Source organism: Hyposmocoma kahamanoa, unplaced genomic scaffold, assembly GCF_003589595.1.
Source record: "Hyposmocoma kahamanoa isolate Upper Pololo Valley unplaced genomic scaffold, ASM358959v1 65, whole genome shotgun sequence".
Lineage (NCBI taxonomy): Eukaryota > Metazoa > Arthropoda > Insecta > Lepidoptera > Cosmopterigidae > Hyposmocoma > Hyposmocoma kahamanoa.
In genome coordinates this window covers 16765222-16788840 of record NW_020653853.1, presented here as the reverse complement: position 1 = coordinate 16788840, position 23619 = coordinate 16765222, and the positions used below count along the sequence as shown (strand labels likewise).

General features: G+C 34.9%; 4 protein-coding genes across 4 annotated transcripts in view; 3 read left to right on the top strand and 1 right to left on the bottom strand.

The window, feature by feature from the left end:
* The first annotated feature begins 373 nt into the window (after window positions 1–373).
* On the top strand, window positions 374–3394 carry LOC113231321 (U3 small nucleolar RNA-associated protein 14 homolog A). The gene is made up of 3 exons (XM_026465600.1): window positions 374–1038; window positions 1440–1632; window positions 1829–3394. Exons 1-3 carry the CDS (start codon window positions 374–376, stop codon window positions 3386–3388), a joined length of 2418 nt encoding a protein of 805 aa, XP_026321385.1. The 3' UTR covers window positions 3389–3394.
* A 9-nt stretch (window positions 3395–3403) lies between these two features.
* Window positions 3404–4233, bottom strand: LOC113231322 (U6 snRNA-associated Sm-like protein LSm3). The gene is made up of 3 exons (XM_026465601.1): window positions 4079–4233; window positions 3772–3879; window positions 3404–3619 (listed from the first exon to the last, which is right to left on the bottom strand). The coding sequence occupies exons 1-3, from the start codon at window positions 4097–4099 to the stop codon at window positions 3440–3442; spliced, it is 309 nt and encodes a 102-aa protein (XP_026321386.1). The 5' UTR covers window positions 4100–4233; the 3' UTR covers window positions 3404–3439.
* A 1443-nt stretch (window positions 4234–5676) lies between these two features.
* On the top strand, window positions 5677–6813 carry LOC113231545. Its single transcript, XM_026465867.1, has 5 exons — window positions 5677–5978; window positions 6247–6312; window positions 6412–6471; window positions 6567–6644; window positions 6806–6813. Exons 1-5 carry the CDS (start codon window positions 5792–5794, stop codon window positions 6811–6813), a joined length of 399 nt encoding a protein of 132 aa, XP_026321652.1. The 5' UTR covers window positions 5677–5791.
* A 626-nt stretch (window positions 6814–7439) lies between these two features.
* LOC113231348 (probable ATP-dependent RNA helicase DDX46) overlaps window positions 7440–23619 on the top strand; it is a 37732-nt gene continuing 21552 nt past the window's right edge. The window contains exons 1-9 of the mRNA XM_026465638.1: window positions 7440–7479; window positions 7594–7815; window positions 10664–10814; window positions 14951–15140; window positions 16924–17021; window positions 17177–17473; window positions 18713–18927; window positions 20847–21081; window positions 22989–23150. Coding sequence (XP_026321423.1) covers window positions 7466–7479; window positions 7594–7815; window positions 10664–10814; window positions 14951–15140; window positions 16924–17021; window positions 17177–17473; window positions 18713–18927; window positions 20847–21081; window positions 22989–23150 — 1584 coding nt within the window. The 5' untranslated portion in view covers window positions 7440–7465. The remainder of the gene's footprint in view (window positions 7480–7593; window positions 7816–10663; window positions 10815–14950; window positions 15141–16923; window positions 17022–17176; window positions 17474–18712; window positions 18928–20846; window positions 21082–22988; window positions 23151–23619) is intronic.

Sequence of the window (23619 nt, the reverse complement as noted above, 5' to 3'; positions counted from 1 at the left end):
AGTAATAAGATATAGCAAATCAATCACTAATAGATAAAGATATCTAAAAGCGCTATAATAAATAACATAAATTTGGCGGGGTATGCAGAACCCTGCAAGCAAAAAATTATGAAATGAAACGAAAAGATCCCTCAATACTGCTTTGTTGCTTGCATATTATTAGAAACGAAACGATAAAGAACACGTACACATTCAACTTTGTATAGTGCTATCTCCCTCTAAGTTCATATTATTAACTTGGAGACTTGTCATTGGAGCTGTCAAAAAGTTAGGTTATATTTCGTTGTATTTTATTCATGTGGTACTTAGTGGTATGTCAATATAATTTTTGTTCACTTTCTTGAGCGGATAAAATTTACTAACTGATTTTGACATGGAAGGCATAGAAGATACTGTAGACGATACAGAATACGTAGCGTCGGAACATGATCGTCTAGTAAGTGCAATATCGAAGTTAGACAAGACGCAACACATTTCCGAGCCTACTCGCAATGAGCCGACGAATATCAATTCAGAGTTTAATTTAATTAAAAGAACGACGAAGCTAGACTTGAGTAATGTTGTTAATGTATTAGGTGACACCGCACGTCATACACAGATTGGTAAGAAACTTAAGAAAAGTCAGGATGCGTCCACAGTCTTGTCAAAACCATTGGAGAGGCCGCAGGTTGAGCGTATCAAGCGATTGACAGGATACGATGCAACGAAGAAGAGAGTCGGAAGATGGGACCCTGTTGTCGCTAGGAGTCACACTGTGGACTATGTATCTTTTCCCTTAAAAAGTGTCTCTGCAAAATTGCAACCAACTGAAGAGTTTATATCAAAATTCGAGCTTAAATCAGCATTAGAGAAAGAATTAGAAGAATTGGATCCTCCAGCAATGGTTGAAGAAGAGGATGAAGAAGAAAAACTGTATCCAATGACGTACCAGGAGATGGTAGAGCACAGGCAGCATTTGGCTAAGATGAGAGCACAGCAGTCATATCAGGCAGCTAAAGCTAAGCGGCAAAGCAAGATAAAGAGTAAAAAGTATCATAGGTAATTAATTGTTTATATTTTCTAAGTCTTATCAGTTGTACCTAGAAACTACTGAGCAACTGAAGATAATTAAAGAAGAAAACTGAGAGAGAAGATACCTGCCTCCGTGGCCGAACAGTTACCATGCCGGACTGCCACGCAGAGGTCCCAGGTTCGATTCCCGGGCCAGGAGAAATAGTTGTATGGCCTACAATTATTTCTCTCATGAGTTTGGGTGTGATTTGTGGTTGTCTGTGTGTGTGTCCATGGCACCCGTGACTCAGGGTTTCCCTAGTGCGGGGCTATGTTAAGTGTGTGGGTTATTTATTTATTAATTGTTACATTTTTGTAAGTTACAGTTTTGTTAGTTACATTGTAACTTGAATTTAGTATTATTTTATATTTTCATATTTAATGTCCAGAATACGGAAGAAAGAAAAGCTTAAAGCACAGCTGAAAGAATTTGAAGAATTACAAAAGAAAGATCCTGAAGAAGCTTTAAAGAAACTGGAGGCTTTGGACAAAGTTCGTGCTTTGGAGCGACATACACTAAGGCATAAAAATACTGGAAAATGGGCTAAAAGTAAATTGGTTCGCGCCAAGTATGACAAAGATGTAAGTAGAAGGAAAATATGTACAGTAACACAAATATGCCATTGTCTATATTGCGTAAATAATTATGCTTTGACAGAGAAAGGCTCTCGAAGTACTTCATTCATGAATATTAAAATTGTTTAATAGATAAAGGACAGTACAGTTAAATATTAATAGTTTTTAACATAAATAACAATTACTGCTGTTTGTTGTTTAGGTAAGGCAAGAACTAGCTGAACAACTGGCTGTAAGCAGGGCATTGACTCAAAAAACTCAAGAGAATGATTCTTCGGATGATGATCCAGAAATAAATGAAACTATATCAGATATACCACTTTCACAAGACCCTATGAATCCTTGGATGTTGAAAAGATCAGATAAACCCAATGTTGATGAGTTGTTTGACTTTGGATATAAGAAACATGTTCAAGGAAGAATGTTTAAGAAGAAAGATGATAGTGACTCTGGTGAAGATGAACCTAGCGTCTTAGAAAAAATTAAAGAAGGTGTAAGAAAACTCAATGAACATGATGTAAAAGCTCAAGATGATACCAGCATGAAAGCTGTTTCATCCAATTCAGAAAAAATATTATCTGATCATGAAGATTACACCAGTTGTAATAAAGGTAAAAGGACAAATACTAAAGCAAACACAGCTCCTGTTGATATTACTAAAAATTATGAAGAACCACAAACAAAGAAAAGCAAAAAGTCTGTTCAAAATGTTTCCATAAAAAAGGGTGAAAATGTTAGTACAAAATTAGTAGCCACTTCAAAATGGATTGTTGAGTCTATAATAGACAATAACCAAAGCAAAGTTGGCACAAATTCAGAAACAAAACCCCCACATGACATTTTGACAGCATTTGATTCTCTTGAAGATGATATAGCTGGCAAGGTAGAGAAGAAATTGCAGAAACTTAGAAAAAATATAAAAAAACTTGATAGAATGAAGCCAAATAAAACAGAGAACACCCAAGAAAAGAAGGATTTTGATAATTTGGAATATTTTAAGATGAAAAATCAGAAAGTAAAGGCAATTATTGACGAGGAATTGATTGAAACTGCAAGTAAAAAAATAGAAGATTCTAAGTGTTTAAGTAAACCACTTTCTAAAGTGATAGAAACTGCTCAAGTCACAACTTCCCAGGAAAACTTTAATTCCAATATCGACCCAAGCAGATTCATAGAAGTGAAGCCCAAGTATTTGAACACTGCACTACCAGGTGGTGCAAATGACTATGATCTCTTAGATGATGATGAACAGGTTGTGCCCAAGGTTAATATAGAGGAAGTGTTTGAGGAAGATGATGTTGTAGATAGTTTTAGACAAGAAAAAGAAGATGAGATAAATAAGGACAAGTTGGAAGATGTTGATTTAAGCCTCCCTGGTTGGGGAACCTGGGGTGGCAAAGGTGTAAAACCTACTAAGAGGAAAAAGAACAGGTTTATTCTCAAAGCTGCACCACTAATGCCGCGTCGTGATATAAATAAGGGCGACATCATTATCAAAGAGTATAAAGACCCAAAACTTCAAGTGCATAAAGTTTCAGATGTCCCATTCCCATTCACAACTGTGAAGGATTATGAAGCCTCTATAAGAGCTCCATTGGGCAATACGTTTATTCCTGAAAATGCTCATAAAAAGTTGATCAAGCCTAGTGTGATTACTAAGGCTGGTACAGTTATTGATCCGATGGATGAGGATGAACTACTTGGAAAGAGAAATCATAACTTTACTAATGAATCTGTTTTAAAATTATTAGGTCAAAAATAAAGACCAGTTCATATTACTTAGTTTTATTTATAACTTACAATCTAAATTATTCTAAACACCAACTCGTACAGGTGGTGACACAAGTATGACCCCATCTCCTCTTACAAATAGCATAGGTATGGTTCTTTTAGTTGTCCTGTACACTTCTTCATAAGTCTCCTCATCAATTTCAACTGTTGTTATGGTTTCTTCTGCGTCTCCTAGAACCATGTTCAAATGCTGATCGTAAGCCTGTAAAAAATAAAATCATAATATTATAAGAAACAAGTTCAATAATAGGCTAATGTTGAGTTACGTGCAATAAAAGCCATCATACAATTCAAAATACAGTGTTAACCTGGTCAGGTATAGTTTTATAAATAAAATGTAAAAAGTATACGAACATGTAATTTGCCTCGCAGTTCGCGTTCGTTTCGCATCTTGACGTATATTCTCTCGTCTAAGCTGAGTCGTATTAAATCCAAGGGCTCTTTAACGGTCATTCCCGCTACCTGAAATCGAAGACATCTCAGTGATATTTCGACCTTTAGTTTGAAGACTAAACTGTTGAAGTCAAATAGGGCCTTTTTAATACTAAAAGGGCAGAGAAGGTTCTAATTTCGTTATAAAATCAATGTTTGATCTTCTATTTCAATCACAAACCGAAGAAACGCGATTTTTAAATTCTTACGAGTGTCTGTTGCTACTTACATTTTCACCATCATCAGCCATGATTCTAACGGTAGTAATTTAAATTAGGTGTTTATCACGATTAATGGCGAATAACCCACTATTATAATAATTAATTATGATATTCAATTTTTTCAAATAGGTTATATTTACGTTACGTCAAGTAATGCGGCGCCCAGGCCCTCGAAACTGCCATACATCGATTTTTTTATATGAAATTAGACCATTTTTACTGCCACCCACACAAAAAAATAACATGTACCGCCATATGCAATATATTTTTTTTTAATTGGCAGATTTAGAATATAAGTACTTATTATCCATTTGCGTTTTCCGTGATCTTGGTGTAATTTATACCACATTACCATATTATATACTGGATATATGTCTATTTTATATGTGTTACAAAAGGATTTTAGGTCTATTTAAAATAATTGTAATTGGCTTAATGAGACGAAATGAAACTGCTTATTATGGCAATACCTATAACCTATCAAATCCCGAATGGCGGCTATTTTTCTTGTCTGTTTTCCGTATCAGCTGCTCTGCGCCTGCGGTGTTTTGTGTTTATTCTGCATATTTGTCCTGTGATTACATCGAGTTGAGCTTCGGTTCCTCTGTATTTGCAGTCGACCCTGTGCTTTTTTGTATTTTCCCTTCCTATATTCACTTATTTTACTGAAAATCTCTTTCGGGAAAGTGACTCTTTTTTTTGTGATATATTCGTGGTTTTTCGTATGAAATGGGTTGTACAAGTCATCGAAACTGTGTAATTTGTGGCAAACAAGAGAGTAACCCGAACGAATTCTACGACGATTCTAAGTTTTTTGCCAAATTTCCACTGGATGAAATCCGGTAAGTAAACATTATAGTAACCTATGTCATGTTAGCATAACGAAACATTTGGTACTATACTTTGTGTCATTTAGCATGTCAGTAGCGATCGTTGGCCCGACTTTCATCTCGAAGTCACATTTCGACAGCCACTGAATACCCTATAGAACATAAATTAAAGCCTTTATGGCTTAAAATTTAAGAAAAATGTGAAATTGAGGCATATCATCATTGACTTATGCATATCATTGTAAATTTGTAAGTTGTTATGTCACATTTTTAGCATTATGTTTTTATACTTTTTAAAAAATTTAATTTATTATTATTTAATTTTAATTTATTATTATTTAGTGACTCGAATTATGTGTCCGAGAGTGTATATATAAAAATCAATTAATATTTACAATAAAGACTGCTCCATTACTCTTATGTTCAAGTAATTTTCAGTTGAAGGTAAATATGGTGCACATTGTTAAGTTTCCAGTAGAAGCTGCATATGGTGCATTTTGTTAAGTTTCCATTAGAAGTATGGTGTTTTTGAGCCCTTAAATTTTTGAAAGCAAAATTAGCCTGTACTGCAATGATGTTAAGATTTAAATTAAATGTTTTTTTTTTTATATTTCATCACATGTCACCACATTTGTATAGGTTAACTTTGGACATTTTACAAGGTAGAATCTTAAAATTAAAGATTATTTATCCTTTTCTAGTGAGTTGGGTTAATATATAAAGAACAACAATTAAATTGATGACCAGTTTGCGTATGCATCCTCTGATATTGATCTTTCATGTAAAATCTTTTTAACTAAAAAACTATGAAAATTTGTTTGATAAATAAGTATCTATACTTTCAGCTGCAAGGAGTGGGTTAGAGCTGTTGGCATTGAGGATTTGGCACATATGCCTATTGAAAAACTTAATGAACGACGCCATATCTGCGGAGATCACTTCGAAAAAAGTCATTTTAGTAAGGAAATGAATTGTTTGAAGAATATTGCTGTACCTAAACTGCAATTATCCTCACCTCCACTGACTGATAAACAACTTCAACATTTTCCTCTGCATACTGCTGCAAAGAACAAAACAGGTTTGTCTTATGATACCGAAAATACATTGGATGAAAATGAATTGCAAAACTGCTTCCAAACCAGCGAAAACCAGTCCGCTCTACGATGCCGCATAGAATCCTACAGCGGGCTTGTTTTCAACTTAACAATGATTCTAGTATATAATAACGCGAAATTGAAATCATAATATTATTTTCTTTTAAAGACTTAATTTTTGACTTGAACTGATGTCTCAAATAATTAATTTATGTGTACTTTGTGTGTCAATTCAATTTTAATTGATTTTAGTGCCTATACCTGATGCACCAATGGCTTCCACAAGTAAAGAACATCATGTTGCTGACCCTGTCCTGAGTAAGTTTTTTGTAGACTTAATCTATAAATTTTGAAATTATTTCTAATTACATGATTACTTTTTATATTTCTCCTAACAATCATAAAATTTAATTTCAGTACCTGACACGTCAATGCCTTCCGTAAGTAAAGCACCCTTGATTGCTGATCCTAAATTGGGTAAGTTTTTTATAGACACTATAATCTAAGTTCTTTTTACAGCAAGAAATGATTTTATGTTTATTTTTAATGTCAATCATGATTTTTAATTTCAGTGTGTTCAGTCAGGTACAAACCTGACGCTTCATTACCTTCCACAAGTAAGGAACACCTTGTTGCTGATGTTGTCTTAAGTAAGTTTTTTCTAGACACTATAGTTTTTTTTTATAAATATTTACTTTACATGAATATTTCTTGTGTATTTTTAAAATTTAATTGAAAATTGTAATATTATTTGTGTATACAACAATTTAAACGTGTGCTGTAAGAATATATTGTTTTCTACAATTTGTAGCAAATTAATAAAACTATTTTAAGAAAATATTTATGACTACTTTTATTTCTTTTCTAATTATTAATAAGAACCTCCACAACCTATTATCAAAATTTTTTACTGTTGTCGATATATTATGGACGTCACTAGTATCGATAACGGAACGACATCACTAATATTGACTGACAGTTGTTATTTTTATGTTGCTTACTTTGATTGTCAAATAGGTTATTGTTCTTAAGTTGGCACTGTCCGTTATCGGCGTAATGTTGGCTAAAAAAGAGGACTATCCTTCAAAAAATTTGTTTGGAGTGCCGACTCTTCAACGTAGTGGTTAGATCCTCTTTGGCGGCGCCTAGTGTTGTTGTGTTCATAGACAAAAATATCGATGCGTTCGTATAGTGAAATCTGAAAAATTTTTATTCTGAACGCAAGTTTTGTCTATGATTTTGCGTCTACTTCAAGTTAGTGTATTAAAAAAAGAAATAGAGATAGATAATGCTTCCTACTCATTGATAACTAGCGTTTTTTCGTTCACACAAAACTTAGTTTCGGTAGAATCCGTTAAACCAAAAACGATCTGTCAATTTCGTTTGGTTACGCGTGCGTTGCATTAAACTCTGAAATTATTTTGGAAATGACGTAAAATATTGCCAAATAAGTGAAAGTTTAATTGGTACTATGGTGCGAAGCGGGTAAGATACAATCTAAACATTTATGATATCCGTTTGCGATATTTTTAATCCGTAAACACGGTTGGGTGTAACCAAACAATGCATGACAGTCCTAATGTTTTCGGTTGTTTTTAGGCGTGATCGCGACCGTAGGCGGTCACACAGTCGTTCGGCAACTCCTGATCGTAAGCGGAGACGATCACGGTCTAGGAGCCGTGACCGATCATCGAAATCTTCAAAGAGGAAGCGCAGCCGTAGTAGAGACCGTGATTCCAAGAGAGATCGGAGTAGGGATCGTGATAGAGATAGAAGCCGGGATAGAGACCGTGATCGGGATAGAGACAGAGATAGAAAGAGGTAAGATAAAAACAAAACGGACTAATGTGGTAGATAATCACACTAAAAATGGAATTCTCTGTTCTGTACTACTACCACCGAAAAAAAAGGTCTTTGGAAAGGCGAGAGTTTAAAATAGATACCCAAAATAATAATATTCATTTATTTGTGATATTGATGTTACAACCTAGAATTAGGATGTTGATTATTTCTAGAAAGAATTGAGCTCAGGACCGATTCATCAATCAATGAATCAATAGCCAATACAATTGAACTTTGAAAGATTTATTCATGATAAATGAAAATTCTGAATCAGAAATGTTAATGAAAAATGTATTTTTTGCTGTTACTTTTGGAGAATACCATAGCTTAATTATTAGGTACTAATACAATTAGTAGTAATTTCTGTCTAAAATTTTAATACGAATAATTTATGATAAAAATAATTAAGTATAAAAGCAAACATTTTTTTTAGTAAAAAAAGATCGATGTACACTGCAACTAGTGGCACCAATGAAAAGTCACAATAATAAATAATGAGAACTTTACTGTTTGACAAAGAGTAATGAATCAGAAATGACATGTCTTGGAATAATACTTTCCTATTTAGGCATGGAATATTTTTATTTACTGATTGAAAAAAATATTATGTAGGTTGCATTAAGTAGCAAATAAGTGTAGACAGTATAATATTATGTATTATAAAAATATAAATGAATATATAAATAATTTTTTGGTTGCCATTTTTCTTAATTTCTCTGTTGGCAGACAATGTTTACGCTTATTTGTATAGTTTGTACAAATTCTCATAATGCATCTTTTGTATTTTGACTGATTGTCTGTGATTTTTCTGACAATTGGCAACTTAAGAGTGCAACACAAGACTGAGCTCAGGCTGACTAATTAGCCAATCTTTAGCATGCCATGTATGAAGTTTGTATTTTGTATAAAAGTTGAATAAATTATTAGGTAATAAATATATTCACACAACCATAAATACGGTACATGTGGTTAGTTAACGCCAACTATAGGTCTCGAAAGACCAATCTGAGCTCAGCGTACCATTTTTGCTTTGTTTGCTATGGTTGTGTCATTCTTTCGTGCAAATTATCTAAAATTCTAGAAAATAGGCGTTAAGTGCTGTTTTGGAGTGCAAAAATGATAGCTGCAGTATTTCATATCATCTGAAAGTCTTATTTCAATAAATTTTCAATTTACTGTTTATCGAAATAATTTTTTTGTTACAAGAAACAAAAGTAAAGCTTATACCCCTGCAATATGGTTGCTTCTTGTTTGAAGGACTAAATTAATAACTCAAATTCATCATTGTTCAGCAATGAACTGCTAGATGGCGGCAGCTCATTGATTGAAATTCCCTTAACCAAAGGACATGTTATATTGACATATATACATATGATGCATTTAGACAGCGAAAACATAAACATTTAGTTGTTTTTACAATTTTTTTTTTTTTTACTTTTACGACGGCATCGTCGTAAACCAAAAGAGATAGCACTACATTGATTTATGTCAAACACGGGAATCGAAAATACGTAACGTCATCTTAAATGCCAACTGTCCCCTTAATTTTACCGTTTTTGGAGTGCCCTTTCACATCCGTATCCAGTTGTTAAAGGGAAGTACATCAAATGTTAAAACCAATATTTGGCCAAATGTTTTATTGAATTATTCGCATGATTTGTAATGAAATGGACAAAAATATTGACAATGAGAACAATTAAGTATGAATAAAAATGCGTCGCTGCAGCATTACGGGATGCGGCAGTTGAAAAAGCGGAAATCAACCGAATGTTACATTACACCGGCATGTGTTATTTTTCTGCCTATAAATCATACACTATAGCCAAAATATTGCATGTAATTAGACTCATTTAAGTAGTTTTTCATAAGTCTTGCCGAAGTTTGCTTTGGTTTTTTCAGATTGCCTGTTTGTTAGTATATTTTGATGATTGTTGATGATGATTATTTTGAGATAGTGTTGTTCTTGTAAGCAGACATATTATTGATATTCTGTTATTGAAAAAATTCACTACGAGGTTTTTATTATTTCATTATTATTATTTTTAAAGTTTACCTACAAATTAAAAAAGTAAGTAAGAATGGTTGGAAATTATAGGACTGCCAAACATAAACATTGGATCAAATACCATCTTCGTTTGTTCGCTCCATTCAAATTTAAATAGAACTTTGAATGTAACAAGATTACATGAAAATGCAATTCCATCATTACATTTATTGGTTAAATATTTTTATTGGGTAACTTTATTTAATTTTGATTAAAATGGCTCATTACTTGCCTAGTAATAAATAACAGTACACAAATTTGCAAACATAAAATGCTGTATCAACAGTTTCAACATTCAAGCCATACATTTGCATGTCGATATTGATTTATCTATGATTATGGTACAACATAAATCCGCCATTTGTGGTGGACATTTTTGGTTTAGGTAGGGACATTTATTCCGTAGATAAGGCAGCTCCTTTCCTTTATTTTTTTCCGTCCTCTAAGGAAATTCCAAACAAAAAAAGAAAAGCAATATGTATTGATGGTATTGAACTTTCAACAATATGTCAACAGGGTAAACTTTAAATTATATTAACAATCCAGAATTTGTTATTTCTCTTTAAATTTGAAACTATGACCAATCAATATCAAGGTTTTGTAATGTTTCAAATTAAGAATGTGTGAGTTTTGGCGAGCATGAGTTCTGATAGGTAATCGAGGCTTAAGGGACTTCCATCGTTTCTTTTCTACCGTGATGTTATTGTAGAATGTGAAGTGTATAAATTACTATGTAATACTTGCTGCATTTAGTAAGTATTTGATTATTGATTTCTGTTTTAGTGATAAGCGAGATGATAAAAGCAAGTCAAGCAAATCATCAAGGAAGAAATCACCAGACAAAGACAAAGACAAGGACAAGGATAGGTCAAAGACCAAAGATGAGACTGCGAAATCTGAATCCACAGAATATGATCTTGGATCAGTTGATAAGGTAATTATGGATAATTGCCTAGCAACTTATCATAGATTCCCAAACTTTTTGGCTCACCGCACCGCCCACCACAAAAAATAATTGAAATTATGTACTTTTTATATTAACTTAACACAAAAAAATCTAAAGGAGAAAAAAAGTATACTTGGAGTGGAGTTTTATAGATAATTCAGGTCTTTTTTCCCTGGAGAGCATCAACGTCCCTCAATTGCTTCCGAGGTCCCTACCGCCCTAGGACTCTAGCGCCTACTGGGCGGTAGGGACCACATTGGGAACCTATGATCTAGATGGCAAATAAAAGTATCTTCTAACTAAACAATTCACAAATACGAGACAGTATGGGTAAAACCTAAACCATAGAAGATATTAGGAAACTGTCTTGGGAACCATTAAGTCTTTTCTTGTGAAAACAAATTTGGCATAGTCAATTTTTAGGTCAAGCGTGAGTTGTCCATAAAAATGAATAAAGTTGATCGAAATTTTTTTTAGTGCTGATCGACTCAGTTTCATAAAGGGATCATTTAATTGTATGGAATGAAAAAATTGGGGCAGCAGAAGTTGGTCAAATTTCATAAAATATTTTTTCATACAAAATGAATATAATTGTCAATTTTTTTAATGCTGACCATACATTTAGTATATCCATAGATTGGCCCTGAACTATTGGAGACGTGACTAAAACAAAAATACATCTGTGTGCGTATAATGTGCATGTGTGCAAGATAAATAGTGTTGCGCCATCCACTGATTTAACTTTAATATCGATTAACATATTACACCGGCATTTCACTTCGTCGTATTTACCAAAATATCTTATCGCAAAACGCCGAGACGTTAATTAACTAATTAATTAATGATTCAATACAAAATTAAGAAAGCTACTGTCACCTTCTGGCAGTACCATAGGATGGTAGGTAAACAATGGGGACTTTCACCCAAGATAACACTATGACTCTACAAAACGGTGATAAGACCCACGATCAGTTATGACGCGATAGTATGGTGGTCACGAACCAAGCTGACGACCGCAACCAACAAGCTGGACAAATTCCAAAGACTAGCCTGCATGGCGACGATTAGCTGCATGAGGACAACTCCAACTGCGTCCCTCGAAGCGATGATGGACCTGCGACTCCTCCCACTGTTCATTAGACAGAAAGCGGCGTCAACAGCAGTGCGTTTAAACAGAGCAGGCCTTTGGAAGCACATGAGGACCCCTCATACAGAAATTCTTTATAAGACTGTTAAAGAGGAACCGCTACTGGAGACAGCTGTGGATAGGATCTCAAAACAATATATCTTTAACATAAAATACAAGATACAACTGTTTGAAGATCCCAACGAAGTAGTTTCGAAGATAAAGGGGAGAATGATCAATTTTCGTCTATTTTCTTAAACAACTTAAAAATATTTATATTTCAAAATTACAAAAATATATACTTGAGAACTTTCCCTCCCAATAGTGACTTCAAATTCAGAATTTATTTATTTACGTTACATGTTTTGGTCACACAAATGCATATGTGTACCAAAATTCAAAATAATCAGTCCAGTAGGTTTGGAGTAAATTGACTGTGACAGACGGATAGATGGGACACACAAGTGATCCTATATGAGTATCATATTTCGGAACAGAACAGAACTCTAACAACAACATATCGCTGATTTGTTGTTGACAAGAGTAGTACTACACAAAAATCCATTAATTGTAAGACATACCAGCATGAATAATGTGGGTACAGAACCAGAACGTAACTTTACTCTTTGCTTGCCTCTAAAGGAAAAGCATTTTTCCTTAAAGTGTTTGCTGCATATTTTTGAAAACTTTTTGGAACCCAGTCTTCTCTCTTTAGCATTATAAACCATTTCTGTCGTACTTCAATGTTTTGAGGAAATCTGAATCAACAACAATAATTAACATAAAAAAAAATAGGTGCCTCAACTACGCTATTAAAAGAAATTTTCGTTTTAATGTAGACAAAAAATAATGCAGTAATGCAATATTAATTAAATATAAAGTACTAAAACCACAAATTTCTGGTTCAACAATATTAAGTATGAAGATGATTTCGGCTGTATGCAAGACACGCCTTTGCTTTTCTTTTTTTCAGTTAATGACATCTCGATAACGTATTATCGATTGCGTCAATCTCTATGAAGTGGGGTTAAAAATTTCAGAACTTCAAGGGTTATTAATGCACTTGAATGGTATAAGTTTACGGATATATTTATGTAAAATTAAACGTAAAACTTAAAAAAAGTAAAACTTTTGTGGTAGTGCTTTTAGGCTTGTATTCCAGAACTTTATTCAATGCTCAAGTCAGGATTTGAGCAGACTTGAGTATGATTTCAAGCGCTGGAAATACAACCCTAATGGCAGGGACTTGAGTATGATTTCGAGTGCTTTAAACCGTACTCTTATCCGGACTTGAGCATTGAATAGAGTTCTAGAATACGACCCTAAGACAGCTAAAAATGTAAATAGTACTTACATGTGAAATGTACAATTCTGCGAGTTTTCTTTTTTAGATGAGTTACATCCGGGCACTGAACACGTTACCATGAGTAATAAACGTCCGTTTAACACTATTTCACATTTTAAAACCAATTATTTTTCAAAAATTAACGAAATTTGTTTCGTTGTCAGCTGACACTAGGTTCATACAGGCTCATAGCGTATAATGAAGTGGTCTTGTCTACCCATTTCGCTCTAACATATGTGTATGCTAACGCTCTTTCACTTGCATTGGCAATCTATGGGTACCTATGTACTAAATCTATGATGCTGACAGACTCATCTTCTTAAAAGGACGATTTCATTGTATGGTATGAATAAAAATCGGAACTGCAGAAGTTTGTGAAATTTAATAAAATGATTTTTGATAAAATCCCTGTATAACCCTTACCTATTGCAAATAAATATGTATTCATAACTGATGGTGACATATTTGACAGCAGTTATGCACTGGTTTATTTACAAGATACACATATTTTGTACTTTAAATTGGTGATGCTATTTTGTCCCTAACAATATTGTTGGAAGAAACTTAAAATTTTATTTAAAAAAAAGTACAACATGATTCATATTCATCAGTTATGTCACTATGTAAATCTTCGGTCTGCGTCTGTAGCTAAGTAGGTAAGAGAGGTGATCCCAGTGTGGCAGTAGATGCTGGTTTGCGTTCAATCAGATCAAAGGGATTTTTCTTTATGTTGTTCGGTCTTTGTATCAAAAATAATTTTCGAAAAAATATATGAATAAAATGGTAGTAAAAGCATCATGATACTCACTACGTGAATAGATTTATTTTGTGCAATGCGATCAGTCTTATATGTTGCATGGTTTGCATGTTGGCGAAAAAAAAAATTTTTTTTTGTTGAAGTTGCTCATTACACTCGTTATGATAATCATAGGGATAATATATGATTAAGTCTCTTTTTTGCTAATAGTGCATTACTATAATAATTTGGAACCTTAATATTTAGCAGATTTTAAAAATTTTGGTAAGCACTAGGACTATGCAATATTTAGTCTTTACACCTATATTAAATTGAATTTTTCTCACGCGTGTCACACAACCGTAGTTTTTATTTTTTATTCATAGACAAACTAGAATCAGCCCCAACTATCGTATCGTTCGATATCAAGTAACGTGTGAAATTGTCAAAATTGTTTGCTGTTGACATTTCATTTCGAATAAAACTTCATCTCGACTGATATTAGAATTGAGGTCATATCAAATTGTTTTGTTTTTCACAGATGTTCGAAATTGGAATGTAATAATAACATCGAATTCGATGTTATTATGAAGCAATAATAATATTTTGAAAGATAAGAAAACACAAAACAGTTTACCTTTATGCTGGTCGTAATTTGCGGTTTTTTAGTTTATGATATGTGTGTAGATAAAAGACATTTTTGAATAAGAAAAAAGGTAGATGTGTCATCTTTGTGTCTAAAGCTCAGAGTGGCACTGCAACTGTTAAGCAACAAACATATCGTTTACCATCAGGCGCATGACGAGTTGTCTCGTCACATAGTCACAAGTTTAATTTTGTGAGGTTGGGGATTTTCGTTATGTTATGGCGTTTAATGTTTAAACAATACATATATGTACTCATAATTGTACAAATAGGAAGAAGAGCAAAGCCGTCTCGAAGCCGAGATGCAGAAGCGTCGCGACCGCATCGAGCGTTGGCGCGCGGAGCGTAAACGCAAAGAGCTGGAGTCAGCTAAGAAGGAAGTGCAGAAAGGTAGCATTGTGACTAACATGCAACTGCCCACTGTTAAGAAGTGGTCTTTGGAAGATGATTCTGGAGATGAAGGTACGAAAATTTCTCACCAAAAATCTCTTTTCTTACCCTTTTACATATTGCAATAAATCTTCGAGTTCATGACAGCAGTAGAGCTCGTTGTGAAAGAGTTCGTCCTGGGTAGTACTGCCACCTTACTTATTTCTGTCGCCAAGCAATAATGTCACCATTACTGTGTTCCGGTTTTGAAGGGTATGGTTGCTGGTAAAATTACAAGCACTTGTCAACTTATGTCTCAGGGTCACGGGCGCAGTCGTATTGCCCCTCAGATCTTTGTAATTTAAAGCTCTGAGTGGCACTGCAACTGTTAGGGACAGCCGTGTAGCTTACCATCAGGCGCACGACTTGTTCGTCCCGTCACTTGATGTTATAAAAAAAAAAGTTGATAATGCAATTTTAATTTATAATGGTTTAATTTAACAACTTTATATATAATAAAAGCCTTAGCTTGTATGTCAAAGAAGACTCAAGGCGCGTGTCCACGCTAAGAAAAGTCGCTGGGTCTATGCAAGAATTCGTGTCGTTTCTACACACGAACTGTGTACACTGCTTCTCGGCGCCGGACAAGAAAATATCTTGCCTACCCCCAATTCGACGCGCTCTGCCGCCATTGTATGTCTGCGTATTGTCAGTAAACGAACGTTTATGTGCGTGGACTGGTGTTGCAAAGTACCACTGTTACACCACTAATTTTATTGCGACTAATAACGAAATAAATAATTAATAAAACTTTAAAAATATTTACCTAGTATTTCATTTACTCGCCTCAAAGCCGCGGCCAATCAGATGTATGGAGGAATACTTTTTTACATTTTAGTATCCTCATGAATAATTTTATTTTCTATACCATCCAGCAACTTATCAAACGTGGAAATTTTCGTACGAAAATATTTGATAAACTTTTCCTCATGTTGTCGCAGTATAGGTCTCCAAACTCATCTTTTTGTTGCAAAATTGGACGAAACCAGTAAATTCTCTTGTATCTTCTTTTATAAATTTTTCTATACATATAATATGCAATCACCATTTTTTTCCTTGGTAGTCAACATGTTTCTTCCCACAGTCGGTAGTAAAACAACAGCTACCTGGAAGACTCGTTAATGCACTGACACGTTTAACCTGCACCCGTCTTCCCAAAAGCATTCGTATCGTATACATACTCATAATTTTTTGTTTGCAATGGACACGACATATTTTCGTGGCTAGATCCGACAAAGTTCTTGTTGTGTACAAGACCAGTCTCATCTTTTAACTAGCAGACGCGTCAAATTTCTTAGCGTGTACACGCGCCGTCAGATATACAAACTGTTATAATGCATTTAAGCTTAAAAAAGCTAATCTGTTTTTAACCGACTTCAAGAAAAGGAGGAGGCTCTTAATTCGACTGTATTTTTTGTGTATATGTTTCGCGATTGCTCCGATTAGTGAGCCGATTTCGGTGATTCTTTTTTGTTGGAATGAGGGTACTTCAGTATTGGTCCCAATTTCAATTTGTAGACAACATTCCACCTCTAAGGGTGCCAAACTAGAGGATGAACCCGATTTCGCGCACCTTCCGGTAATCGATTTCAATAAAACTTGGCAAATAGATGTATTTCCACGAATTTTTGAGGTCGTTTTTTTTTTACGAAAAAGTTACATTTATCTAGTTTCATATTAGCAATGTTCAGCCTGTTCTTCAATGGCTGGAATTTCTTGATAGTTCACTTTGAAATCAGTGAATTGCAAAGTGTATCATGTAATTTGGTCCTGTATAGGTTTCGATAATTTAAAATTAATCTGTACCTTTTTCCAGGTGAAGATGGAGAAGGAAAAGAAAAACAAGTTGAAGAAAAGAAAGAGGAAGAAGACGAAATTGACCCTCTGGATGCATACATGCAAGAGGTGCAACAGGTTAGTAAATGCGTGGCCATCATTTAGTCTGCGGGGCACGGGAGGGGAATGTTATCATTCAATTACGTATACTAAAATAATTGTTCAAGTCGAGTTATAGCAATTAGTAGATTTTTTATTGTACTGAACTAATATTGGTCATTATTGGGTTTCAGGAAGTACGTAAAGTAAACCAAATGGACCAGTCACGTGGCATGATAAGTGTGCCCTCATCCGGCGCGGGTACAGTCGTCGTCTTAACAGGTACAGCCAAGAAGAAAATCACCGAAACAAAGAACAAAGGTGAACTAATTGAACAGAACCAAGACGGATTGGAATATTCCTCCGAGGAGGAGACGGAGGATATTAAGGATGCCGCCGCGAACCTTGCGTCTAAACAGAGGAAGGATTTGGCCAAAGTTGACCATTCCAGTTTGGAATATATGCCTTTTAGGAAAGCTTTTTACACAGAGGTGAGTATAATCAACTATTCATGGCATAATTTTTTTTGTCTTTAATTTACTACTTTTGTTTCTTATTTAGAGATGGACCTAACCATGACAGTCAGTCTGAAATTTCAAATTGTAAAATTAGAAACTGTGTTCGAAAATGGAATGGACATAATAAATAATTCGAGTGTTTAACCTTCAGAGTGACTTTCATACTAGACTGCTTGAACCAGCGTAAGGCTGCCTTTCCACCAGAGATGTGCACATAGCGAGGCGGTATGCGAGGAAAAACTCCACCAATAGGATTACTTCATTTTCCTAGCCTCGCTTACCGCAGCTCCGTTAACCCTTTTATACATACAAAATACCGAGAAATGTCTGCGAGGAATTTGTACGAGGGATGCGGGCGAAGGATGTGTGCAAAACTGTGTAGGAAACTAGAGCTACTGAAAGTATGACACTAACTGACACTGACTTATCTCCACCGCTCACTCCACCACACCGTACCCCGCCCACGCATAGCTGAAAAGAGTCCGTAACGCATCCTCGCACCGCCTGGCTACCTTGCTCATCTCAGATGGAAAGGCAGCCTAATCCGGAGGAAGACAAGGCAGAGGACGTTAAATTTATCTATGTATATTTTATGCTAATTCAATTGACATAAGGTATAAATTGCAATGCTCCGAGACCGAACTCAGAGCATCTCAGAGTATAAAAATTCCCGACCTACGGTTACGCTGGCCTTTAGAAGTAGGGATGCACATTACGAGTCTATTTTTATGAAGATCGATTCAATTGATTACGATCTAGCGATTTTTTTATCGATCCATTTCAAATCGATTTTTAAGCGAATCGATTCGAAATTAAGACGAATCGTATCGTATAGATCGTATTAATAATTTAAACAAAAGCCTCGTCTTTCCTCGTCTGTCGATAATAGTTTTGATCAATAAAGCACGATTGATTACAGACAAATGCTGTCACTATTAAGCTTTTGCGCATTGTTTATTATGGCAATTAAATCATGTAATAAAGGTGTTTTATTTATTATAAATTTTGAAACGGTTTTTATGAGATCGATTCAACAGCATACGATCCGATCCGTGGATCGATTCAGAGGCATATTTATATTTAAATTTTTATCATAGAAGAGTAAACCTTCTGAAGTTCTGAGTAGAATGTTATTGTAATAATCTATCCCTTCCGTTCTTTCAATTTTTATTTACTACAATTGAAGTGAGAAAATGAATTGGGTTATTGCAGGTAAATGAACTAGCTCGTATGACGCCAGAAGAAGTGGACGCGTACAGAGCAGAGCTGGAAGGCATAAGAGTGAAAGGGAGAGGATGCCCTAAACCGATAAAGACGTGGGCGCATTGCGGCATTAGTAAGAAAGAAATGGATATATTGAAAAAGCTTGGCTTCGAAAAACCTACGCCTATACAAGCGCAGGCTATTCCTGCTATTATGTCGGGAAGGTAAGGAATGCCACTTAGGTCCATTTGCACTAGACTACAATAAATACATTGTGTTAAGAGTGTCTAATTAATTTGCAATAATTATTAATACAAAGATCGAACACTTGGAAAATATTCCTTCGATCCGGCCGTATTCGAACCGACGTCTTCTACCATACCGTGTCAGGCGCTATACCAACTAAGCCATGGAACGAATCAGCGGACCTCACGAATTTTTGTACATGCTTGCGTCGTATCTTTGTATTTAGTTATCTTTATATTTTTCAACGACTTTTTAGCCGTAGCGCCATCTATGAGCAATCTATGATTTCTATTTTATCCAGTTAGAAGGATTTTTTTTTAGTTTTCGATCTTTGTATTAATAATTATAACAAACTAGTGGGGTAATTTCACATAAAAATTGAATATTAATTCAATAAAATTTATAGTGTCTAATTAATTTAATCATTGGTTTAAGACATACTCAAATTTAGTGCAAGTTGTCATTAGGCTTTTTTTCGTTTGAATCTGTTAGTAGATAAAGTTGATAAACTGACCAGAATACATATCGAACCTTAGTCTTTATCAAATTAGTACGTACATCTGTGAATTTTCAGTTGGAATATTTTTCGCTAACGCTAAAGGAAAGCATCGTGTTGAAACCGCATGTTGAAGAAGGCTCAGAACCCCTTTACAACTTGTGAGGTCCACAGACTGTATAACCTTAATAATAAGTCCGATACTGTATGGAGTACTGCTGCCACCTTTGGGATGGCTCTGCTACATACCAACTGGCCACATTGGATTCAAATGACAAGCGTACCAAAAGGCTTGTAGGTGACTCGAAATTAGTAGAGGCGAAGCTGCAGAGCCTTGAATATCGCAGTAAAGTTGTCAACTTATCGGTATTCTACGGGATAAATCACGGAGAGCGTGCGATGGAACTACACGATTTAATTCCGCGTTCCCCTTTCCATCACCGGGGGACTAGACGTAGGCTAGGGTACCACCCCAATGTTGTGGATATTCCAAAGATTCGCACGAAGCGTTACGCTTCCACATTTATATGGTGAATGGCTACAGAGTGGAATTCCCTGTCTGCTGCCTTGTTTCCTGAACGTTATAACTTGGAAGGCGAGAGTGAATAGGCATTATTTAGGTGTGCATGCTCCATTGTTGACCTCATCGTCACTTTCCATCAGGTGAGATGGAGGTCAAATGTGCACTTATATTTTTATAAAAAATAAACCTAAACACTTCATTGAAGAAACCCGTGACCGTTGAGTATTAAATAAAACAGTTGTTATAAGAAATGAGATTTCATAATGCTTTTTATTTTTTTAAAAATTACACATATCTCAACCAGATACCAGAACCAGAAAAGCCATACTATAAGTACTCCCGCTTATTCTTAGTAAGCAGGCGTGTATGATAAGTAGTGGTCGGATAATCCGATGCTTATTTACTTACATTTCGGTTGCTCGCCAACATAATATCAAGCGACGGGCCGAGCAAGTCGTGTGGTAAGCTACACGCCTGTCCATAACAGTTGCAGTGCCACTCATAGCTTCAAATCACAATGGTCTCAGCGGCACTGCTACCGCCCCTGTCACTCTGAGACATAAGTTGACAAGTCCCATGTACCTGTAAGTTCACTATACTCTTACCCTACAAAACCGGAACGCAGTAATGTTGACATTACTGCTTGGCAGCAGAAATAGTTAGGTTGTACTTCCTTGGACGAACTCCTTCACAAGGAGCTCTACTGCTACGAAAGTATCGTAATATATAGCGTCATTCCGCCATGCCGATATTTTAAAATAGTACCTCATGATATTCATAAATTAGTAGTATATAATAAGTATTTTATTCTATCACTTTTGAAACACAAGCAATGTGTGATTTTTTCTTCAACAGCTAAAAGTGCTCTCTCTTTTCAGAGATCTAATAGGCATAGCAAAAACAGGGTCTGGCAAGACATTGGCGTTCATCCTGCCCATGTTCCGGCATGTCCTCGACCAGCCCCCCCTGGAGGACACCGACGGTCCCATTTCGCTCATTATGACCCCCACGAGGGAACTATGCATGCAGATCGGAAAGGATATCAAGAAGTTCGCCAAGTCGCTTGGGTTGAGAGTCGTTTGTGTCTATGGTGGTACTGGAATTTCGGAACAGGTGAGGACCAGCGTATTTTTTTGTGCATCATGTAAACGGAATGAATGAAAGAATATGGAGTCTGTTCCAATCCATTTTCAACAAAAAGTAAGCAAAACTGCTTGGTTAAAATTTAAAAAAAATGAATAAATCGAATAAGTAAAACTTCCACGTATACTTCGAAGAATTCGACTTGTTATTTTGTCACTTTTTCCAACAATATTTGGACATAGTTATGCAAAATGTCAACCCACAAAATGTCACTGTCGATATCATTGACTTACAAATAAATGGACGACGGGTCTAATACAAAAACCACGAAAAAAATGTCCCAAGTCAACCTATTTAAACGTAGTGACATGTAAAGGAATATGAAAAAGCTAAAACGTTGAATTTAAATTGTAATGTCATCGCAGTACTGTCTAATTTTGCTTGCTTCGCTGTCAGTCGAACAAACGAAGACTAAAGCGTGAATGACGCTCTGTATACGATTTTAACGCCCTATAAGTTCGGACACTTTAGCGCGGACCCGACGTCCATATAATTGTAAGTCAATGGTTGATATAATCAGATTTTTGTAAAAACGGTGTGAAGAAATAAATAGGTAAGTTATTTGAGACAAACAACGTGAGTTATGTGTAGCATAAAGAATGATATAGGGAAACTATTTTTTATATTATATAGCAATAAATAGAAAACATTATGTATCTTTTTATTTAGTTAACGAGAACCATGTTCTAGTTTTTGTAATGAAAACGCTAAAGATCTACAGTACTTCAGTACAAGTGACATGGGTCAATTTAGCATATTTAAAAAAATACATTATATATAGTTAAGCAGCATGGTTCTTTTTAGGTATTAAAAAGTTACTTATTTAGGGTTGGTACCCTGAAGGACTTTTATTTTCTCCGTTTTGGCTTGGTATATTCCAAGGATTTTTTGTGAGCGGGTAAAGGACACGTCTAGTGTTCTACCTAAATACATAACTCAATTTCACTCGAGGTGTGGGTTGGTTCTTGTTTGCATAACTACGTCCATTTATTTGAATAGCATCGTAATTGAAAAATGGTAGTTCAATAGTGAGGTTATTTTTCATCTATATGTCTTATGACTTGTCTATGGTTGCATAGTGCTGTAAGAAAAAAAAACATTCGGTTCATTCAATTAGTTTTTGTAATCGATTAGTCAATCGAATATTTCGATATAGATATAAGTGTAAGGATTTGAAGTTGAATATTTAAGCATATTTAAAAATTATATTGACTACTACTCGATAGCAGTTTTTAGCGGTTCAGTTGGCATTACAATTGGCCATCACTAACCCTTGTTGACTCGTTTGTTTAAATTATCTTGAAAACAGATTGAAACGAAGTATATCTACATGCATAATATACTTCGTGTCATTTTCCAATCAGGATTAGAGACAGTAGCCTCCCACTTGCTGCGAACCCGGCAAAATATAATATATGTAATATTTTATTTCTAATTTATTTTGATTATTAAATTTCATCCCATTCCGTAGTTCAGTTGGGAGAGCATCTAACATGGATTGTTGTTATTGGTAGTGTTTTATCTTTGTATTAATAATTATAATAAAATAGTGGAGTAATTTCACAAAAATAATTGAATAGTATCATGGTATTAAAACGTTCTGTCGTTCTATAAACTTTAAAAAAGAGAAATAGTGTAAATTCTAAAGGGAGAAAGAAATTTCATTCATTCGTTTATTCCATCATTCATTCATTACGTAACTTGAAAAGTAACTGTACCAGATATTTGTGCAGTACTACAAATTATTACCTGATAAAACTGTTCAAAGACGACTAAGTCTCCAGCTTGAATTGGACAATTGGGACTATAATCTAAACCCTCTTCACGTGTACTGTACAGGTTTGTGACGTATGTTATGGTTTTGTTTCCATTAACAGATAGCGGAGTTAAAACGCGGCGCGGAAATGATTGTATGCACGCCCGGTCGTATGATTGATATGTTAGCCGCAAATTCCGGACGAGTGACCAATTTGCGACGCGTCACTTACGTCGTACTTGACGAGGCTGATAGGATGTTCGACATGGGATTTGAACCACAAGTAAGTTTATGCTTTGTAGGATGGCAAACGGACACTTGTGTACGGATTATTTGTAACATACTAACAACCTTGCAGGACCACATTCCTAACATCATAGACAAAAACTTTTGTTCCATGCCTTATTAAAAGGCATTCATCACATTTTACTTTCATACGAAAATAAATAGATTTAAATATTTATTTATTTATAACATACATACCTAGCTTATAATGAGTAAAAAGACATAAAACGGCGTCGCATAAACCTATTATAGTAGATTGTACAACAAGTGCATAAAACGCGTCTTTTAACCCGAGACGAGTATATATAGATATTTAAGTCGAGGGTAAAATGGGTTTTATGAACGAGTTATACACTCTGCTTTTCACTTCGATTGCGAGGAAATTAAACAGCAATATTACAAATAAACGATTATTTAATTAAAATTGAATGTAAAATTACAACAATTAGACATATTTAATGTGATGG